The 20,898-nt window shown below is 40.2% G+C and overlaps 2 protein-coding genes across 3 annotated transcripts; one reads left to right on the forward strand and one right to left on the reverse strand.

Moving 5' to 3' along the window:
- Positions 1-1,811: 1,811 nt before the first annotated feature.
- Positions 1,812-9,949, reverse strand: LOC101735588 (uncharacterized). Of its 2 annotated transcripts, XM_062672737.1 has the most exons (8): positions 9,288-9,866; positions 6,870-9,191; positions 6,101-6,239; positions 5,150-5,289; positions 4,165-4,225; positions 3,177-3,288; positions 2,455-2,550; positions 1,812-1,935 (listed from the first exon to the last, which is right to left on the reverse strand). In XM_062672737.1, exons 2-8 carry the CDS (start codon positions 6,937-6,939, stop codon positions 1,873-1,875), a joined length of 681 nt encoding a protein of 226 aa, XP_062528721.1. In that variant the 5' UTR covers positions 6,940-9,191; positions 9,288-9,866; the 3' UTR covers positions 1,812-1,872. The 2 variants fall into 2 exon arrangements, with proteins under 2 accessions (XP_062528721.1, XP_062528720.1); XM_062672736.1 differs by having other exon boundaries at positions 1,812-2,550; positions 9,288-9,949.
- A 6,698-nt stretch (positions 9,950-16,647) lies between these two features.
- LOC134200246 (uncharacterized) lies at positions 16,648-20,890 on the forward strand. Its single transcript, XM_062672742.1, has 2 exons — positions 16,648-20,669; positions 20,859-20,890. The coding sequence occupies exon 1, from the start codon at positions 16,648-16,650 to the stop codon at positions 19,060-19,062; it is 2,415 nt and encodes an 804-aa protein (XP_062528726.1). The 3' UTR covers positions 19,063-20,669; positions 20,859-20,890.
- The last annotated feature ends 8 nt before the right edge of the window (positions 20,891-20,898 follow it).

The following is a 20,898-nucleotide window of genomic DNA, read 5'->3' on the forward strand; positions in this document are numbered from 1 at the left end:
GAGAGCAGACGTACACTAACGCGCATGCGCACTTGTGCCCAGGGAAAAAAGTTACACTTTCTTCCCTCTACAGCGGGACGAAAACTGAACTTTCGGCGTAGGTAGGAGAAAAAGTGTGTATTTAAATGGCAATGCAAGTTCAGTTCATTATTAGGATCGAAATAACAATAAAACTTTCAGGTGTATCAAGTTTAGAGTGTCATTTTTGGAACACCCAAATTATTAGTTGTATCCTTTTGAGGATTATGATCGCATTTTCTTTTTTTTTGTTTATTGCTTAGATAGATGGACGAGCTCACGGCCCACCTGGTGTTAAGTGGTTACTGAAGCCCATAGAAATATACGCCGTAAATGCGCCACTCACTTTGAGATATAAATTCTAAGGTCTCAAGTATAGTTACAACGGCTGCCCCACCCTTCAAACCGAAACGCATTACTGCTTCACGGTAGAAATAGGCAGGGTGGTGGTACCTATCCGTGTGTACTCACAAGAGGTCCTACCACCAGTAATTACGCAAAGTATAATTTTGCGGTTTTGATTTTTTCCACATTTCTACAAAATAAGACATAAAAAAATTACATTTATTACCTGTATCGAACAGAAAATAAAATACAATCACATTGGATTTCAAGCTTAGTTCTTAAATGTTTCTGCCAACTCGTTCAGAAAAAGCTAGCCAGCCTTTATTTTGAAAGCTACATGATCAGTGATCATTCTGCCATTAATATTGACGGTCAGTCAGAATCTTTGTTCGAAATATTTAGCGATCTTACATTTGCTTGAAATTATGTTCATTAAATTCAAAAATGGTTGTTTGTTATCTCTATATATAAAAATGAATTGCTGTTTGTTAGTCTCGCTAAAACTCGAGAACGGCTGGACCGATTTGGCTAATTTTGGTCTTGAATTATTCGTGGAAGTCCAGAGAAGGTTTAAAAGGTGAGAAAATATAAAAAAGCTCGGAATTATATAAAAACAAACAATTTGTTTTTCCTTTGATGTGTGCCCTTGATGTGTCTTTTATTTATCGATTGAGGCACTACGAAATCTGCTGAGTCAGCTAGTATGTGTATAAATTTATTTCTAAAATATGTGTTTATTGTGTATGTAAATTAAGTTCTAAAATAAATGTTTATTGTATTTGTAAATTAAATTCTAAAATATTTTTTATCAATATATGTATAATATGTATAATGATATCAAAAACTCCAGACAATGAATGATTTAACCGCGTTTTCTGTAATTTGAATTTATTGACAATATAAAATTAAAACTATAATAAATTCATCTAACAAAATATTCACTCATCTGGAATATGAAAACGAAAACAATATTTAAAGCCCTTTATATCTCTATTTAAATTAATAATTGAAACATTATTATTATATTTATTTCTTACTAGCTGACCCGGCAGACTTCGTAGTGCCTCAATCGTTAAATAAAATACCTAAACTTTATTTAATTCGGAGAATTTTCATATTTATCTACCTTTTCATGTTTATATTTACCTTTTAAACCTTCTCTGGACTTCGATAAATAATTCAAGACCAAAATTAGCCAAATCGGTCCAGCCGTTCTCGAGTTTTAGCGAGACTAACGAACAGCAATTCATTTATATATATATATAAGATTGAATTAATTCTCTTTATTGAATGACAGCTGAGTAAACTTGTCTGAGAAAATTATTTTTAAATCTAAAGATGTTTTTCTTTACGTACGTAGAAAATTCTTTCTAAAATAATCAATTATTGTATATATATGTAAATTAAATTCCTTAAATTCTAAAGGAATAGAGAACGAAACGACAAACTCAAATCAATTTATTTTATTCATTAATTTACTTAGTTGTTTAATGTTGTTGTTGTTGTTGCTTAGGGAAGAAAATCTTCGATTATTTGAAGCAGGGTATATTCCAAAAACCTGTTGATTGTGGTCTGAAAAAAAAAACTTTTGAAATATTGTTTTCGGTAACACGAATCAAAAGTTTTAAATTTTATAAATAAATATTTACATTCGCTAAATATAAGCTTAGTTTGAAAATATATTTCTACATTTTTTTTTATTTATTATCATTTTTTTTTTCTCTATTTCAATATCATTTAACAGGCTACCTGGAATGCCACATTATCCGGGAGTTCAATTTTATGAAGTTAGATTTGGAAATCCAAACATAATTCTCCGTCAATTCAAATCTCAGTAGTAGTAATTGAAGGCTGCGAAATATATGATGGTTTTATCGAGCCAAAGATATTTTGGTCGTTTGACCAGTGGTTTGAGTTAAAGAAGTCTGAGATATTAAGTTCGTGAGTAATAATAACAAACCCTTGGCTTTTATAGGTACCTAATCCTCATCTTTTTGTCTTTAATCTCCTAAATTCTTAATTCAAATCTCCCAAATCTCTAATGGTACGGAGCTTATATAATTTGTTATCGATCCTTACTCCATAACTTACCCTGTTATTGGCAATAGTGGTTGGCACGGTCTGTGAGAGGAAGTTAGTGATGGTGTCGGAGAGGTCGCGTCCAAACAAATTAACATTTAGATCCGCCTGGAAAAAAGTAAAAACAGTTAAATATAGCATCATCCTAAGAAGCTCTAGAATGAATTCTCCTCTTAAATTTCACCATTGATTTGTAGGAGTATTGAGGCTTATCTGCTATTAAAGCCCTATTAGATACCGAGAACAGTTTGTTGTCGAAGCTGTCGCCTGCCATGAGACATAAAAAATGAACGTTTTCAATCGAATAAAATCATTATAATCTTCAACTTCAAAATCGATAAATGATTAGAAATAAATAAAATCTTCTTTTCCTGAATATATTCACAAAACAAAGACAAGTCATTCTTAAAACTTTGTTTAAAAAAATGGGGTCCATAAATCGATGAGCGACAGTCACTACCGCAATACTAGCCTAATATCGCAAATACTAGCCTCAAGAAATTCATTTCGACAACCTTAAATCGATTGTAACGTGATTTCAGCTAACAAATTTCATCGACAGTGGACTATGATTATTATTCTCTGATCTCCTGGCATCACTTAGGTAAGTCTACAATATCGTACCGTATTCTGGGCAGATATTCAATTATGTCCCTACGATTACTAATATCAAATGGTTTGATTACTTAGAGGCAAATAATTCGCTCGATGTGTTTCATTTCGCTAATAATTACCTCAACTCCTCCTAAGGTAAGGTCTATATTGAGACTCCTAATAGAAATTCCGGAGACGACGCTGATGCTTATACGCACTTCAGCACTAACACGAAGGTTGTTTATGGCGGCACTGTAACGAAAAATGGTTATTAATGACGTAACTGGTGGTAGGACCTCTTGTGAGTCCGCACGGGTAGGTACCACCGCCCCGCCTATTTCTGCCGTGAAGCAGTAATGCGTTTCGGTTTGAAGGGTGGGGCAGCCGTTGTGACTATACTGAGACCTTAGAACTATATCTCAAGGTGTGTGGCGCATTTACGTTGTAGATGTCTATGGGCTCCAGTAACCACTTAACATCAGGTGGGCTGTGAGCTCGTCTACACAGCTAAGCAATAAAAAAAAAAAAACTTTATTAGAATTTGGCTCAAATTTAATGTTATTCTGTAGCGAAAACCAAAATCGTTTATGCCTCATTAGAGAAATTAGACCGCTTATTCTTATATAGTTATCAAAGGAAGATATTTTAATTAATTGCTTTTAAGCTATTGCATAGCTTTTATAGAGGGCTTTGAGCGCGGCGACCAAATCAAGTAATTCTGTAACGAAAATAAAACCTAACACCCCCCACTCCGGCTACCATGTAGCTCGCGTTCAACACATTCACACGTTGCGCTTGTGTAGTGTTTGTGAATAAGCGCGCGGCGTGACGTCGCAATGCATGCGCATCATGAAAAGTCTGCCGATCTCACTCTCGCGCGGTCTAGCTTATGAGTGTGAAGGGGATAGTTAATGTTTTGCTTTTGTTAATTTTTATAAATATAGCGTGGTCTTATTTTATTGTTTTAATATTAAATTATTATTGTCTAATTATAATTGTATTAGTTGATAAAAAATGCTATGCAATAGCTAAAGCGGTAAACCGCGGCAGTCCCCGAGTGCCACACGTGTTTTTAATTATTTTCAATAATTGGTAAAAGGTGTTTTGATTATTTTAAATAATTGTTACCGTCCACTGGCGCTAGCGTAGCCTTCGTAATCGAACACATTAAGCTCAACACGGGCAGCACCTGTAAAAATGAAAGTTTGACCATAATTTGATACTTCTACTGGCATAGATGTATAGATCATTTACTAGCTGTAGGGAATCTTTTGAGTCTTTGCGGATAAATACCACCACCCTGCCTATTTATTCTGTGAAGCAGTAATGCGTTTTGGTTTAAAGGATAGAGCAGCCTATGCACCGTAAAACTGACACTTAAAACTCACGTTTCGAGGTGGGTGGCGGCATTTAGGTTTTGGATGTCTCTGGAACACTTAACACCAGATGGGCCATAAGCTCCTCCACCGTTATAAACAATAAATTAATAAAAATGAATGTGGAAAAGTTCATTTTGAGATCACGTGCGACTCCGCTACAATGACTTTGAATTCACACTACGTAAACTAGATGATGAGGTTTTTTTTTATAACGCCATCTTGTTGTGTCTTTAAAGCGGTTAGTTGCCCTCAATTAAGAAAAATAGTATTATTATTCGCCAATAGATGTCGGGAAGAGTTGATTATTGAAAACACGAATAAAACAACATTTTCTGAAAATAAATCGTAGCTAGATTGATTTATCGCCCCGGAAATCCCCTGTATACTAAATTTTACGAAAATCGTTGGAGCCGTTTTCGAGATTCAGATTATATACATATATATTAATATACAAAAAATGCTCGTTTAAAGGTATAAGATAAGTAGATAATTAGAATGAAAACATTTTTGATTATAGCTGTAGTTGATAAGAATTACCCACTTGTATAGTTTAATGAAGACAATAGAATATTATCATAGAAGTACCTCTATTGTGTCGCATCGATGATGATCAGTACTCGCAAAAGGTAAAACCGTAGACAACAAGATAAGTATTTTAAATCTCTTGAAAAGGACACTGAGGGGTAGAAATTTCAATGGAAATAAAATGAAGATTAACAAGCATATTAACGTACCGACGCTAGCTTCAACACGAGGTAGACTCAGGACTAAGTTGAGACGGGCGCTAAGGATGCTAAAATTGTTAGTGATAATGACGATGTTGCTTAATCCAGTGCTTTTGATGTCCTCGGCGAAAGCGGCAAGTGCATGGAAGCTGCAAACGAACAATAAAAATGTTAAATTAAAACGCACAGGTTCAAACGATTAGAATTTCAGTTCAATTCAAAAGGGATACAAAGTTATAAATAACTAGCTGACCCTGCAGACCGTAGTGCCTCAATCGACAAATAAAAGACCTAAACTTTTGTATAAAATAAACTTTAAAAAAAAAAGGAATCTGTCCGACACATCAAAGGAAAAACAAAATTGTTTGTTTTATATAATTCCGAGCATTTTCACCTTTCCAGCACCGGTCCAGCCGTTCTCGAGTTTTAGCGAGACTAACGAACAGCATTCATTCATTTTTGTTTATATAGATTTAAATATAATCAAACAAATTTTAAATTTAAATATTGTTTGTTTACGAATTGGTCTCAGATCGAATTAGATTTCAATGTTCTTATAATTTAAATATTGTTTTTCATTCTAACCGATCTGTAAAGGTCGAAGTATTTTTACTGGTGGTAGGACCTCTTGTGAGTCCCCACGGGTAAGTGCCACCACCCCGCCTATTTCTGCGGTGAAGAAGTAATGCGTTTCGGTTAGAAGGGCGGGGCAGCCGTTGTAACTATACTGAGACCTTAGAACTGATATCTCAAGGTGTGTGGCGAATTTACGTTGTAGATGTCTATGGGCTTCAGTAACCATTTAACACCAGGTGGGCTGTGAGCTCGTCCAGCCATCAAGCAATAAAAAAAAGAAGTATTGAGCCTTTAATCCGCTCAGTCATTCATCCGAAATTAGGTAATACAACGCCCGTGGTTGGAATTCATTTTTGTCTATGGTTTAAAACAAGAAAATCTTACTCTTCCTCTGGAGGGATGACAATTTCTCTTCTATCAACGTCCAGTGGATCGAATCCGGCTTCTCTTATTTGCTTTCTGATATTTTCGATGGCGGAAGCAACCTGGTTAGTGACCAAGCGCTCTTGACGTGCGTTTATCTCTATAAATTTTTAATCATACTATTATTGCTTTCAAGTTTTGATAATAATTAGAAATACTTATAAAAAAAATTATCATATTATTACAGAGAACAGCCTATGGTAACGCGTTAATATTCTGGGAATGCGCTACAAAAGGTAGTTTAAGAGCGAGCTAGCTTGAATAAAACTACATGTGAGAAGGCGTTTTTATTATTATTATTATTTTCTTACTAAACACTTCCTGTTATCTAATATCTAATCATTAAAAAATTAATACAGCTAGCCCATGAACTGAAAATTACAAGCTAAAATTATTTTTTAAATAAATAGATTTGTATTTTCCTAGAATATAATAGATAGATCCAAAAATATAGATCCTAAAATATAAATTACTAGCTGTGCCTGTCTGCTTCGCTGGGCATTTAAAATTAACATTATTATTTCTCACCCCCCCAAAGATTCTCATCATTAACGCCCCCGCAACTGGTGTGGGGATTCCAATACTCATATAAATGTTAGCCTATCCATTAAGTACATGTATTTTCTATATGGATACCAAGTTTCAAGTCAATCGGATGCATGGTTCAGTAGTTATAACGGAACATCCGTAAAAACCACTGTAGATTTATATATTAGTATAGATTACACACCCGTCTGTTCATCAAAAGTTTGTGTACTGGCACAAGCCAGAATTGCGGTGAGAACAACGAAAATCTTCATGACGTCCGTGCTGAAATAAATAAAAAAGTTAACAATTAAGTTCGAAATCAAATCACCTCTCTTTTGTCAATGACTGGATTGATAAATAATTTATAATTTATGACTGATGAAATACAGTGAATTTCGGTTATAACGACGGCGGAGGGGCACTTTAATGTCGTCGCTATATCCGGAGGTCGCTATATCCGAAATAATAAAAAGTCATGTACTTAAGTATTTACTTCTCATTTATTTAATTATGGTAGACACGAGTGTTATTGAAAAAACGTGTTATAGTGCACTGTTTAAGTTTAGTTTTTTCTGCACGCTATATCGTGTATTCCATTTTCATAATTCCTTCTATATCTAAATTATTTTGAACTTCACCAAATAAACAGTACTTTTTGAGCATTATTATAGCACATAATGCATCTCTAGTTGTTGGAATTTCATTTAGATTGCAATCTTCTTCCTTTTCTTCATCCTTCTTTTCTTGTGTTTGAAACACAGACTCAATATACACATTAGTTTCCCGTGCTGAGTAGAGGACTACTTAGTACAGATGGTCAAGCAAATGCTTTGTTTGTATGTTCCTATATACAAACAAAGCATATGTTTGACCATCTGTGAATGTAAACAAAGGATAAGAAATCTTAATAATTTTATAAGCAAATCTTTGTGCCTTTGCCGACTCAATAGTAATATCCGTACGGGATTTCTGGGAATCTGTCATAAATGGTTCATAAAAACAAGCCGCTATACCCGAAATTGACGCTATATGCAAAGTCGCTATAACCGAATGAATTTCTTAGGAAAGTATGCTTTAAATTCAAGGGACGTAAGTTTGACGTCACTATAACAAAAATGTCGTTATAACCGAGGTCGTTATCAATTAAATCCACTGTATGTAATTTTATAATATGACGCACTTTTTTATTGACAGAGTCTCCGTGAAATAGCTGTAATGCTTGCCGTTGATAATGACGATTGATTACAAACTGATTTCTGAGTGTCAAGCGATACTTAAGATTGTTATTTGTGACCGAATTAAAATCTAAAACACTTTTCTAAATATATGTAGTATCAGTGATATATTTCTATAAGCTTGTAGCGTTTAAGTACGCACCTTTTTATGATGCGTAAGCCGGAACGCACGAGAGGTGGAAAACAGAATATAGTCTGTGACACGGACCTTTCTTACCGCCGAAAATTTAAAAATGTAAAAATAATTTATAATGTGTTTAATAAATAATGTAATATAATTACTTAGAATTGTTTATGCCGCCACAACAATAAAATTTATATTGTGCCAACTGTGATGTTAATTACATAAAACACGACTTTACGGCGAAATAAAGAAGACACTATATGAACTCCCTCAAGCTGTTTAAATAACAAAGAAAATATTTAAACGAATTAACGAATTTTATTAAATTGATCGCAACGCAAGCCCGCACGTTTGGATGATATTTCAGGTAATTAATTAAAAAAATTAAATGTTGGATGTGAATTTATATATTTACAATGATCACTCACCCTGCTGTAAAATGATTGAATACAAATTCGATTTACAGTTCGTTATATAGTAAAGCAATTCAAGATTCTTATCGTTGTGTAACATTCTGTAGGTACACAAAATTATAGATTATCATATTAATTAATTGAATAATTACATTTGTTCGTGATTTGAATTGACACCTGATTTCGATATTCTAATATTTGAGAATTGTTTTTCGTGCGAATCAGTAAAAAATTTCGCATCGGTATGCTTCGTATCGTTAATGAAAGATAAATCAGGACACTTTTGAGTATTATGCTGTTATATATATTATTATAAATAGGCAACGAATGAACAATATGAAAAGCAACTTAAGAGACAAATTCTATATTTAACTAGCCAAGCGAGAGAAAATGAATTGACTGAATCTCATTTACAATAATAGTAAGCTGTACAAAATTAAATTCTGACGTCATTCGAGGCCAAAATAAACCATAGATCATATATTAATACACAATAATTAAATATATTTATTTTTTATGCTTTGTGAAAGGTGTGCAGCTTGACGTGAAAAAAAATTAGCACTATAAGATCTTATTCAGTAATCATAAAATAAAACAATTGTTATCTAACAAAAAAGACGTAGGATGCTTTATTTTTAAAACCCTTAATCTTTAGCTCCTTTTTCTTTTAACTTTTATTTTAAATTTATTTAGGCCGGATGCCTGTTCTTGATTCGTCGATATATCCATGTTTTTTTTAACATTCTACGAATCTGAAAAAATCAATATGAATTATGAGTGATATATTTTGATAAATGTAAAAATTGTTGCACAGTCACGACGATTTAAAAGCGCTTGCGGATGCTTACTTGAATAAAAACTTTTCGGTTTTTTTTTATTGCCTTTGTAGGCAGACGAGCATGCGGCCCACCTGATGGTAAGTGATCACTGTCGCTCATGGACATCAGCAATGCCAGGGGCAGAGCTAAGCCGGTTTTGTACCTGTGCGCGCTATATCCAAGTGCTCGTTCGTAATCTATGAGTGAGTCCGCGGATTTTTAATCCGATTACTTTGAAACTTTGCAAAGATGGCATTACATGGAAGGTTATTCTTACATTGGTATTTTTGTACGTCCTCTTACAAAGCACGTGACTACTTTGCGTCAGAAATCGAAAAGAAAGTAGTGCCGACAACCACTTTGAGACAAAAAAAATCCTACCTAAGCTGATATCCCGGAGAGACTATTTCAGCGTAACCTTAACTAGTAGACCACTGAGAAGATCCGGCGAGAAACTCAGTGGGCTGTGGCTATAGGTTAATTCGATGGAGAGCTTTGAGACATGGGAATAAGTCTCAATTTATTGCATAAAATCTCTCCCACCCTTCAAACAGGAATTAATGACCGCTTTATGTTGTACGTTCTCCGAATGTATAGTATTTTACAAAATCATGGAAAGTAGTGGCTGTTCACGAATCAACATTGTAATCTTAGCAGGCGACAATCCCACGCGACGATAGAATATCTAATCTAAAAAAATACCGTTCGACATTTATCAAATATAATTACGTACAACTTTGTCGCAATATATATTTAACTATACAATAAATTTCTTAGCGTCAAGAAAATTGTGAAATTTTCATAACAATTTTTTTTTATTGCTTAGATGTGTGAACGAGCTCACAGCCCACCTGGTGTTAAGTGGTTACTGGAGCCCATAGATATCTACAACGTAAATGCGCCACCCAGCTTGAGATATAAGTACTAAGGTCTCAAGTTTAGTTACAACGGTTGCTCCACCCTTCAAACCGAAACGCATTACTGCTTCACGGCCGAAATAGGCAGGGTGGTGGTACCTACCCGTGCGGACTCACAAGAGGTCCTACCATCAGTAAACATCGCCACAAACTTCCCGTGCACTGAAACTAAATTGTGATTTGAAAAGAAATTAAAATTAAAAAATTTTTTAGAGGTAAAAAGTATGAAACTGCCGATTTGTACTGAAAAATTGAAAGTTGTTTTTTTTTTTCATTTAAAGTATTTATTTAATCAAAATATATTTATTGGTCGTTAGATGGGACATAGTTTGTTTAGTGTTTTATGTGCAATTTTTTTGAAACCGTCTTTATTTTCTAGCAACGTATTATTTTTAAGTTTTTGAAAACAATAGTTAACTTAATATTCTACATATCTCCATAGCATGTATTTTTTTTCTACTAAATAAATTTTGTAATCTAATAATGGGCAGGGTTGTAATAGAATTACTTTAAGCTAAAAAAAAATACTTTATGATAAATATTCATTATAACTGTCGTAGTCATCAATAATGTAGTATAATTCCGTAGCTTTCTATATATTATCACGTCACTACAAACACGGGGTCCATAAAAATCTAACCGAAATCTAGCGAACTAATTCATAACATATGCTTCTTTTATTTCTTTCTGTATTTCTATTTCTAAGTCTTTTATTTCTTTTACTTTTATATTTTAAGTGAAAAACTATACACTACACTATTTTGTTTTCGTTCGATTTTACTGTCTATCAAATTGTCCATTCAACTTATTAGCTTCCAATTATGTTCACATTTACTTAATTTGTAAATATCTGAATACAAGTTTCAGAAAACGTATTGTATTGTATCAACGCTGTCGTATACACGTGTTTTCCACCACATTAACTTCGTACGACATACGAAAATACTTTGAACAATGGACTTGAAGATAGTTGGTTTTGGACACGCTAAAAACTAATTCCGAAGAAACTAGGAGCTATGGTAGATAGATTTCAGACAGGATTTCCCTCCCGCAAAGCAGGAAATAGTAAGTGCGTCATACTGCTTATCATTATTACCCAATATTTACGCCATCTTGTCTACTGATCGTAACATTTTCACGTCATTAAAAACCTGTTCGCTTTACTTTTGAAATTTTCAACCAAACTATACCATTAAACCTTGAAATTATCAATTTAAAAAAAAAACCTTCGTATCATCTACCAATATCAACTGCAAACCTTTATTTCAAATCTTAAACGGAAAACAATCAAGCTATCATATAATAATAAGATAAAACGATTAATTTTGTTGTATAATTGTTTTTATCTTGTTGTTTTTATTATAATTAATCCGATATTGACGCGTCTACGAAATTATGATATCAAAGATTTATTTTAAAAATACGTATTTTCAGAAATAAAATTATTGCTTATATAAATGGACGAGCTCACGGCTCACCGGTGGTTACCGGAGCCCATGTCATTAACGTAAATTCCGTCACCCACCTTAATATGTGAGTTCTAAGGTCTCAGTTTTTACAGCACAACTGTTGCACCACTCTTCAAACCGAAACGTATTCCGGCTTCACGGCAGAAATAGGCAGGGTGATGTTACCCACCCGTACAGGCTCACAAGATGCCGGTAAAAATTTTGTATTTCTAATAATAAAATAAAATATGTTGTGAGCTTGCACAAGATAATGCCACTATTCTTCCTATTATTTCCCCGAAATAGTCGGCATTAAAACACAGTCGTGTGGAGCATCTCAATCTACGTAGAGACTTTGATGCTCTCCGGATTTTGTACCCGATGTTTCATGGGGAGTGCTCTGAAAGATCGATTGAGATCATCCTTTATTAATAACGAATTATTCCTACATCCCTCCGAGAGCAGCGAGATGATTATCGCCAGTATTTCAAGTGGCATTCACTTGCCATGTCACTTGCCAGGTACGACCGAATTGGTTTTTAAATTTGAAAGTCCTCGGCAAAGCTGAGCGGTACTTTACGTCTGGGCGTACTTTCTAGGTTTACAGAACAAAGATCTCACTTCGCATATCAATTTTTTACGCTACCTTTTTTGAAGTGAGACTTCTAATTCGACTTCCAACAAGGTTGCGTTAAACGTTTAACGCTCCTGGGGAGGGGGAATAGAAAGAGACAGAGCAAAAGTGAAGGCGTCTCACTCGAACGCATGCGCGTAGTATACCTGTGCCAGCACGAGCGTTAGCAACGAGTAGCGTCTAATATTTTAATGAAATATTGAAAAAAAAATATCTATCGATATTTTTTTTTTTTTTGTTATTGCTTTGATGTGTGGACGAGCTCACAGCCCACCTGGTGTTAAGTGGTTACTGGAGCCCATAGACATCTACAACGTAAATGCGCCACACACCTTGAGATATAGTTCTAAGGTCTCAGTATAGTCACTTTTTTTTTTTTTTTTTCCTACCTAAGCTGATAGCCTTGAGAGGCTATGTCAGCGTAACCCTAACTTTAGTAGGTGAGCTCACGGGGCTCAAACCTGACGATGTTGCTAACACGAACCCTAGCAAGAGCCGTGCTTCGCAGAATCTACCACCGGATCGGAAACGCGACCCACTGAGAAGATCCGGCGAGAAACTCAGTGGGCTGTGTCTGAGAGTTAATTTACTCGTCGAGCCCTTCGTCGCAAGCGACGGGTTCGACGAGAACGGTGACCGGTGCTTGAAGTACCTAAAAGCACCGTTAGTGGATCGGGAGGAGTATAGTCACAACGGCTGCCCCGCCCTTCAAACCGAAACGCATTACTGCTTCACGGCAGAAATAGGCGGGGCGGTGGTACCTACCCGTGCGGACTCACAAGAGGTCCTACCACCAGTAATTACGCAAATTATAATTTTGCGGGTTTGATTTTTATTGCACGATGTTATTCCTTCACCGTGGAAGTCAATCGTGAACATTTGTTGGGTACGTATTTCATTAGAAAAATTGGTACCCGCCAGCGAGATTCGAACACCATATAATATATTGTTCGAAACCAATCCGTTAGTTTTTGAATTCTTACCACGGCAACACGGGTCGCGATTTGACGGTGCCGTCGCGATTTGACATCTGTCTCTTTGTCTTGCTTCTCGAACGGGACGGTACCTGTATATTGACGGTCTACGCTAAAGTATTGTATCATCGCTAATCCTTATCCATTCCTGCCCTATACCCTTCTCCCTAAGTGATACGGCGTGAGAAGACGAAGGCATCGGTTCCGGTGAGTGATTGCATGATATTTTGTTAAAATAGTACATACGGCGCCGCGAATCGCGGCACATGTTCGACGCGCACCTCGTGCTGGTTTCCGTAGCCCTAGGCTGCCACGAGGTCGCTAGGTTCGAATCGAACAATTTCTGGTAGCAGAGCGTGGTTAGATTTGTAAAATCTACGGTAATTACCACGAATTGTAAAATTTTTACGTCTAACCTCACTTAATTTTGTTACTAGTCAGCAGAAGTAGTGTAGGCATAGGGTTCGGTTCTGTTTAAACTATCATTCTGCTGACCTAGGTCAGGTCGTTTAGTGTGTTTCTATCCACCTGGTTAAGAAAATTAGTGAGTAGTAATAGTTAGTAATAGTAAGACTGATTTATTAGCTTCCACTGCGCATAGCTGACTAATTGTACGTGAGTTGGACAGCTGTGCTGGCTGAGTTTATGACCTAGCACACAGCTGCTACAGTGGTCAGCTATTTTCATACTATTACTACAGATTTATGTTAATTCTGCTCATCATAGCAGTAGATTACCACATCTATTTAAGCATAATTGTGTGTAACAATCTGAATGTTATTACAGTTTGGGTTTATAATTTATTATTAATTTGTGTATGATTGTAGCTCACTTCCTACTTATATTTTAGTATAATTGAGCTGCAACACATTTGTAATTGAATATAACTGGAGTACTTGTTGAACTTGTAGTAGTAGATTGCTGGTTGGGCCCTGTTTGGAGACTAGCTTAGTTATAGTCCAGAGGCCAACGGTGTATGAGTGTCATTTCAAAACTTATACCAGCAATTTGCTATTATATATATTTTTTGTTATTTGTTTTAATTTGTTCTAAATTTAAATTACTTGTTTGAATTTGTGGTAGTGGATTGCTGACTGTGGGCCCTGTTTGGTGACTGGCTTTGGTATAGTCCTGAGGCCATCAGTGTTTGAAAATTAATTCACAAATTTTTATCAGCAATTTGCTATCATATAATTAATTTTTAATTTTAATTTTGTTATTTGACTTATCCGTTGAACGGTGTGAATACTTTGTGATAGTAAATTGTTGATTGGGTCCTGCTTGGTGACTAGCTTCTAGTTATAGTCTAGAGGCCAGGTGTGCTTGAGTTTAGTTTGCAACTCAAAACCTGGTATCAGCAATTTTCTATCTTATAACTTTTAATTTTAAGTTTGTTCTTATTTGTTGGGGTGTCCTTGGTACAGTGGTGAGGTCTAGTTACCTAAATACTTAGGAGTAGGAATATTTTGGTGGGCTCACTCGTACACTCCTTTAAATAATTCCTTTGATTTTTTTTTGAATATTTATTTTGAATTTTTTTTGAATTTTTTTTTGATTTTTTTTTTGATTTTTTTTTTGAGTTATTTTTTGTTCTGGTTGTAAACTGCAAGTAACATGTCGGTGTCCTACATTCGCGGGAAGGTGACTAGTGAGCTCCGATGGTTCGCATCAGCTCATGCTTTGGTTGACAGAACGGATAGGGATGCGGCATTGCTCGATAGGGCGTCTCAGGTGCACGAACGGTTGGAGGTAGTGTACGATCGGTTGTCTGACCTCGTTGCTTTGGGGTCCGAAGTGGAGAAGGAGGTGATCCATGCCATCGGTCTTGACGTGGACCAGTGTCAGGAGTACGCTGATGCCATTCTGCAACGGGTGGCCGATATTAAGAAGCAGTCGTCTTCCAGTGGTAATGGAGGTTCGGGAACTTCGTCAGGCGTCATATCACGCCTCCCCTCCATCGACCTGCCGATCTTCCACGGTGATCTGAACGAGTGGGTCGGCTTTATAAATTTGTTTGACAGCCTGGTCCATGGTCGGTCGGACTTGACTGCCTCTTATAAGATGGCTCAGCTTCAGGGTGCTCTGCGAGGTGAACCTGGTGAATTGGTGGCACACTTGCCTATCACCAACGACAATTATGCGGTCGCACGCCAGATCCTGTTCGACCGATATCAAAATCAACGACGGTTGGTGGACGCTCAGCTGGCCAGGCTGTTTGCGATACCCAAACTTTCTCGGGCTTCCGATATCAGAACCGAGGTACTGAATCCAGTTACGGTGGCCACTAAGGCCTTGGGCAATTTGGGTCTACCAGTAGACCAATGGTCATATCTGCTCTTTTATATTGTTGCAGGTAGGCTGCCGGTTGAGGTGCTCACTCGATTCGAGCAGCAGGACAACGCAGGTAGGGACGAACTGCCTACTCTGGCCAGTCTGCTGGCATTTTTAGAAGCCGAAAGTCGCCGACACGAGATTATGCCACCGCCCTCCTCCTCTGGGTCGCGTGTGCTGGCTTCCGGCCACGCCGTTTCGGTTGCTCAGAGGGGAGGGGGAGGGGATAAGAGGGGGCCGTCTCAACGACTGACTGCGCTCATGGCAGCGGTGGGAGGCCCACGGTGTGCCTTCTGTCATGAGAGCGGGCACGACGTAGCCGCCTGTCCGAGGTTCCGGTCGACGCGCATCAGGGGTAGACGCAACATCGTTGCCCAGCGGCGATGGTGCTTTTTTTGTTTTGGGCCGCACACGGCGAGCGTCTGTCCACAGCCACAATTGTGCCCTAATTGCGACGGTCGGCACCATGCCCTCCTGTGTCTGGAGTCTGCCGCCACTCCGAGGTCATCCGGACGCAGTCATCCAGCCTCGCCGACCGGTGAGCGCACCGGTCGTAGCCCTCGCCAATTCGGCGGCGTGGACCCTCGGAAAGAGGCTTCGCAGGGAGGCGCCGGGTTAGGTACTGCGGGCGGGTGCCAGCGGATGCTTACTAGCTACGCCGGGGTGGCCACGTTGTCCCCCCGTGCGGGGCCGTGTTCGCCTGCTGGATCGAGTAGCCCTGCTCACTCGTCTCCCCCTCCCTCAGAAGTACGGTTTTCCCCTCCGCTGAGGGAGCGGCCGATGCTGGAGCGACTCCCTCCAGTGTTTGGCCCGTTTGGCCATCGTACGCGGAGGTATATGAGGCGGGACGGGAAACGAGGGCCTTATGTGGGAGCGTGGGATCCGCTGGCACGCTACCACCTTCCGTCGCGCGCCGACCGGGATAGCGGGGACCCGGGCCCCCGCTAGGAAATTGCCGCTCACTGCAGTGTTGCCCCAGCCCCAGAAGCTGTTTTACTTCCTACCGCTTCTGTTCGGGTGTTGGATTCGGATGGCAACACTGTGTTTGCTCGAGCTCTGCTGGATTCCGGCGCACAGGGCAGTATTATGTCGAGCAACCTTGCAGTACGGTTGGGCAATCCTATTTACAAGTCTTCTTATTCTATTCGTGGAGTGGGCAATGTTAGAATTTCGGACGTGATCGGTCACACTTCATTTATTTTCTCATCGAATCCCAACCCTCGCTTACAGTTTAGAGTCTCAGCTTTGGTGATGCCTGAGGTGATAGGTCGTCACCCTCCGGTGAAGGTAAACAGTTACATACGGTCATTGACTTCAGACTTACGGCTAGCGGACCCCAACTTTGACACACCGGGGCCAGTAGACGTACTACTTGGGGCGGATGTACTAGGGAAGCTGTTCCTGACTGGGAAGCGCGTTCTTCATGCGGAGGGTTTGGTTGCAATGGACACAAAATTAGGGCATGTATTGTTGGGTCCTGCGTTCCGGCCGGTCGCTGCGAGGAAATCGGACAATTTTCTGGTCGGGTCTACGCTTTCGGAAGTAGTCCAACGGATTTGGGAACTAGAAGAACCTCCTACAGCTTATCGAGTTAACCCGGAGGAGGAGGAATGTGAGCTGTTTTACCAGAATAATACGGGTCGTCTCTATTCGGGCCGGTTCTTGTTAAGACTTCCTTTTCGGGCGAATCGCCCACTGCTAGGCAGTTCGAGGAAGGCAGCAGAGACTAGACTTTTGTCAATGGAGAGACGCATGAGGCGCGACGCGGTGTTCCGGCAGAAATATGTAGAGTTTATGCGGGAGTATGAATCCTTAGGTCACATGTCGGTTTCCAAGGTAGATTGGAGTGCTACAGAGCACTGTTTCCTGCCTCATCATGCGGTTTTGAAAACTCCTAACGGGAAAATTAGGGTCGTGTTTGACGGTTCGGTCACGACCTCCTCCGGCGTCTCGTTAAATCAGTGTCTCCATTCGGGTCCAAAGCTGAACCGGGACATTTCAGACATACTGACGAGCTTCCGCCGGCACCAGATCGTTTTCGTGGCAGACATCCGTATGATGTTCAGGCAAACGGTGATTCATCCGGAGGATAGGCGGTATCAACTCATTCTCTGGCGTGAAAGCTCAGATGAGCCCATAAAAATTTATGAACTGAACACGAACACTTACGGGTTGCGGTCGAGTCCATATTTAGCGGTTCGTTCTTTGCGGGAGTTGGCAGTGAGGGAACGGTTGCACTACCCTCGTGCTGCGGACATTTTGGAACGGGACCTATATGTCGATGACGTATGTACGGGCGCCGACAGTGTCGAAGAGGCCTTATCACGCAAGGATGAACTGATCCGCCTTTTGAGCAGGGGCGGGTACGAGTTGAGAAAATGGCTGTCTAACTGTCCTGAGTTGTTGACTGGTTTGCCAACGGAGTTTCAACAGGATCCTCATCTTTTCGAGAATGTCGATAACCCTAACATGCTGTCGGTCCTAGGGATTCAATATCGTCCGATTCAAGACGAATTTACCTATCGGGTGGAGTTGGAAAATCCAAGGGTATGGTCTAAGCGAACGGTGCTTTCCACAATTGCTCGAACATTCGATCCAAACGGTTGGATCGCTCCTGTCACTTTTCTCTTGAAGTGCTTCATGCAGCGACTGTGGTCTGCTAACCTGTCATGGGACGAAGGGATTGCTGGTGACCTATTGAAGGATTGGTTGAACTTTTTCTCGTCTCTTCCTGATGTTAACCACGTGTCAATACCTCGGAAGCTGGTTCCTGCGGGCAAATACAAGGCGTCTCTGCACGGGTTTTCGGATGCCTCGGAACGTGGATTCGCAGCTGCGGTATACTTGCGAACGGTTTCTTCAACTGGAAGGGTTGATATACGGTTGGTGTTAGCTAAGAGTAAGGTCGCTCCGCTTCGGACACGCATGACGATTCCGAAGCTCGAGTTGTCTGGTGCCGCTCTGTTGACTAGGTTGTTAAACCATACAGCTACTAGTTTACGGTCGGTTATTGATTTAGAAAACACTGTCTATGCTTGGACAGACAGCCAGATAGTGTTGTGCTGGTTGAAGGCTTCGGTTCATACACTTGAAGTTTTCGTGGCCAACCGTGTCTCCCAGATTCAAGGTTCTGAGGTCCCTCTAACATGGAGACACGTGCCTGGTGAGCTCAATCCGGCGGACTGCGCTTCTCGGGGATGCTTAGCATCGGAAATAGTTGATCATCAGTTATGGTGGGGTCCCCAGTGGCTCACCAAGAAAGCTTCTCAGTGGCCTCCCTCTCGCATAGAAGTTCCTCCAGGTCTCGTGGCTGCACCGGCGCAGTTCGAGGATCGAGGAGTGATTCAGGGGTTGGATTTGGATCTGCTCATCAACCGTTATAGCTCCTTGGACAAGCTGGTTAAGGTTACCGCCTGGATTTTGAGGTTTATTCGGAATTGTCGTTTGTCGGTGTCTCAACGCAATATGACACCTGTTGTGTGTCCCATCGAGCGGAAGTAGGCGCTGCTGAAATTAATTGAAGTTGTGCAAGCCACCAGCTTTCATTCAGAATTGAAGGCGCTAAGAACTGAGCGCCCTAAGCTTCGTGGAGCTATCGCTCGTCTTAGCCCCTTTGTAGACGGCCAGGGGTTGATTCGAGTGGGAGGTAGATTAAGTAACTCAAATTTACCTTATTCGGCGCGCCATCCTCTTTTACTTCCCAAGAAGAGCCAGTTAGTTGACCTGTTGGTGATGGATCGCCACATCGCAAATTCGCATTCCGGTTGCAATGCGTTGTTGGCATCCCTCCAGAGGGAATTTTGGATTCTGTCAGGGCGTCGTACGGTTCGGAGCGTCCTTTTCCGGTGTTTACCCTGTTATCGGCTTAAGGCGTCTACGATGCAGCCTCAGATGGGAGATCTGCCCCCAGACAGAGTGAAGAAGATCAGGCCGTTTTCTGGAGTTGGTACGGACTTCGCTGGGCCCTTCATGATCAAGGCTTCACGTTTGCGGAATGTTAGGTTAATTAAGGCTTATCTGTGCGTCTTTGTCTGTCTTTCAACCAAAGCTGTACATCTTGAAGTTGTTGCCGACCTTACAACTGAAGCCTTTATTGCGAGCTTGGATAGATTTGTGTCCCGTCGAGGTTTACCCGAATTGATACGCTCCGATAACGGAACGAATTTTGTAGGTGCGGACCGTTACTTGCGGGATGTAGTAAATTTCTTGAACAATAACCAGGTGGATATTGAAACGGCCCTCTCTCGTCGCGGTATTCGGTGGACCTTCAGTCCTCCAGGATGCCCCCACTGGGGTGGAATTTTCGAGGCAGTAGTAAAATCGGCTAAGACTCACTTGATGCGCGTGATAGGGCAAACCTCGCTCACCTTTGAGGAGTTAACTACGGTATTTTGTAAAATTGAAGCGGTACTTAATTCACGGCCGTTGTGCCCGCTCAGTTCAGACCCGAATGACTTGGAGTCGTTAACTCCAGGCCATTTCTTGATAGGACAGCCACTCAATGCGTTGCCGGAGTATCCCCTCTCGGATATCAAGCCTGGGCGGTTGAGGCGATACCAGATGTTGCAGCAGATGTCCCAAGATTTTTGGAAACGTTGGTCCCTTGAGTATTTACATCTGCTCCAGCAGCGCTTTAAGTGGACGGATAGAACCAGTCCCCCTCACGTCGGTGACCTTGTGTTGGTTAAGGATGCTAACCTGCCGCCACTGCGTTGGCGTAGGGGGCGCATTGTTAATCTGTTTCCCGGTAAGGATGGGACCCCTCGGTCTGCAGAGGTTCTGGTCGGGGACTCGGTTCTCAAACGAGCGGTCACAACGTTGTCCCGGCTGCCAGTTGATTAGGGACAGGTAGGGGACCTGTCCGGGCGGGTGACTGTTCGAAACCAATCCGTTAGTTTTTGAATTCTTACCACGGCAACACGGGTCGCGATTTGACGGTGCCGTCGCGATTTGACATCTGTCTCTTTGTCTTGCTTCTCGAACGGGACGGTACCTGTATATTGACGGTCTACGCTAAAGTATTGTATCATCGCTAATCCTTATCCATTCCTGCCCTATACCCTTCTCCCTAAGTGATACGGCGTGAGAAGACGAAGGCATCGGTTCCGGTGAGTGATTGCATGATATTTTGTTAAAATAGTACATACGGCGCCGCGAATCGCGGCACATGTTCGACGCGCACCTCGTGCTGGTTTCCGTAGCCCTAGGCTGCCACGAGGTCGCTAGGTTCGAATCGAACATATATAATTTAAAATATATAATATTAATGTTGAAGATGTCGCATCTCTTATACACAGCATTCCCTATTACAAGAGCGATCTGATTTAAAGATGAAAA

Source organism: Bombyx mori, chromosome 15 (assembly GCF_030269925.1).
Source record: "Bombyx mori chromosome 15, ASM3026992v2".
Lineage (NCBI taxonomy): Eukaryota > Metazoa > Arthropoda > Insecta > Lepidoptera > Bombycidae > Bombyx > Bombyx mori.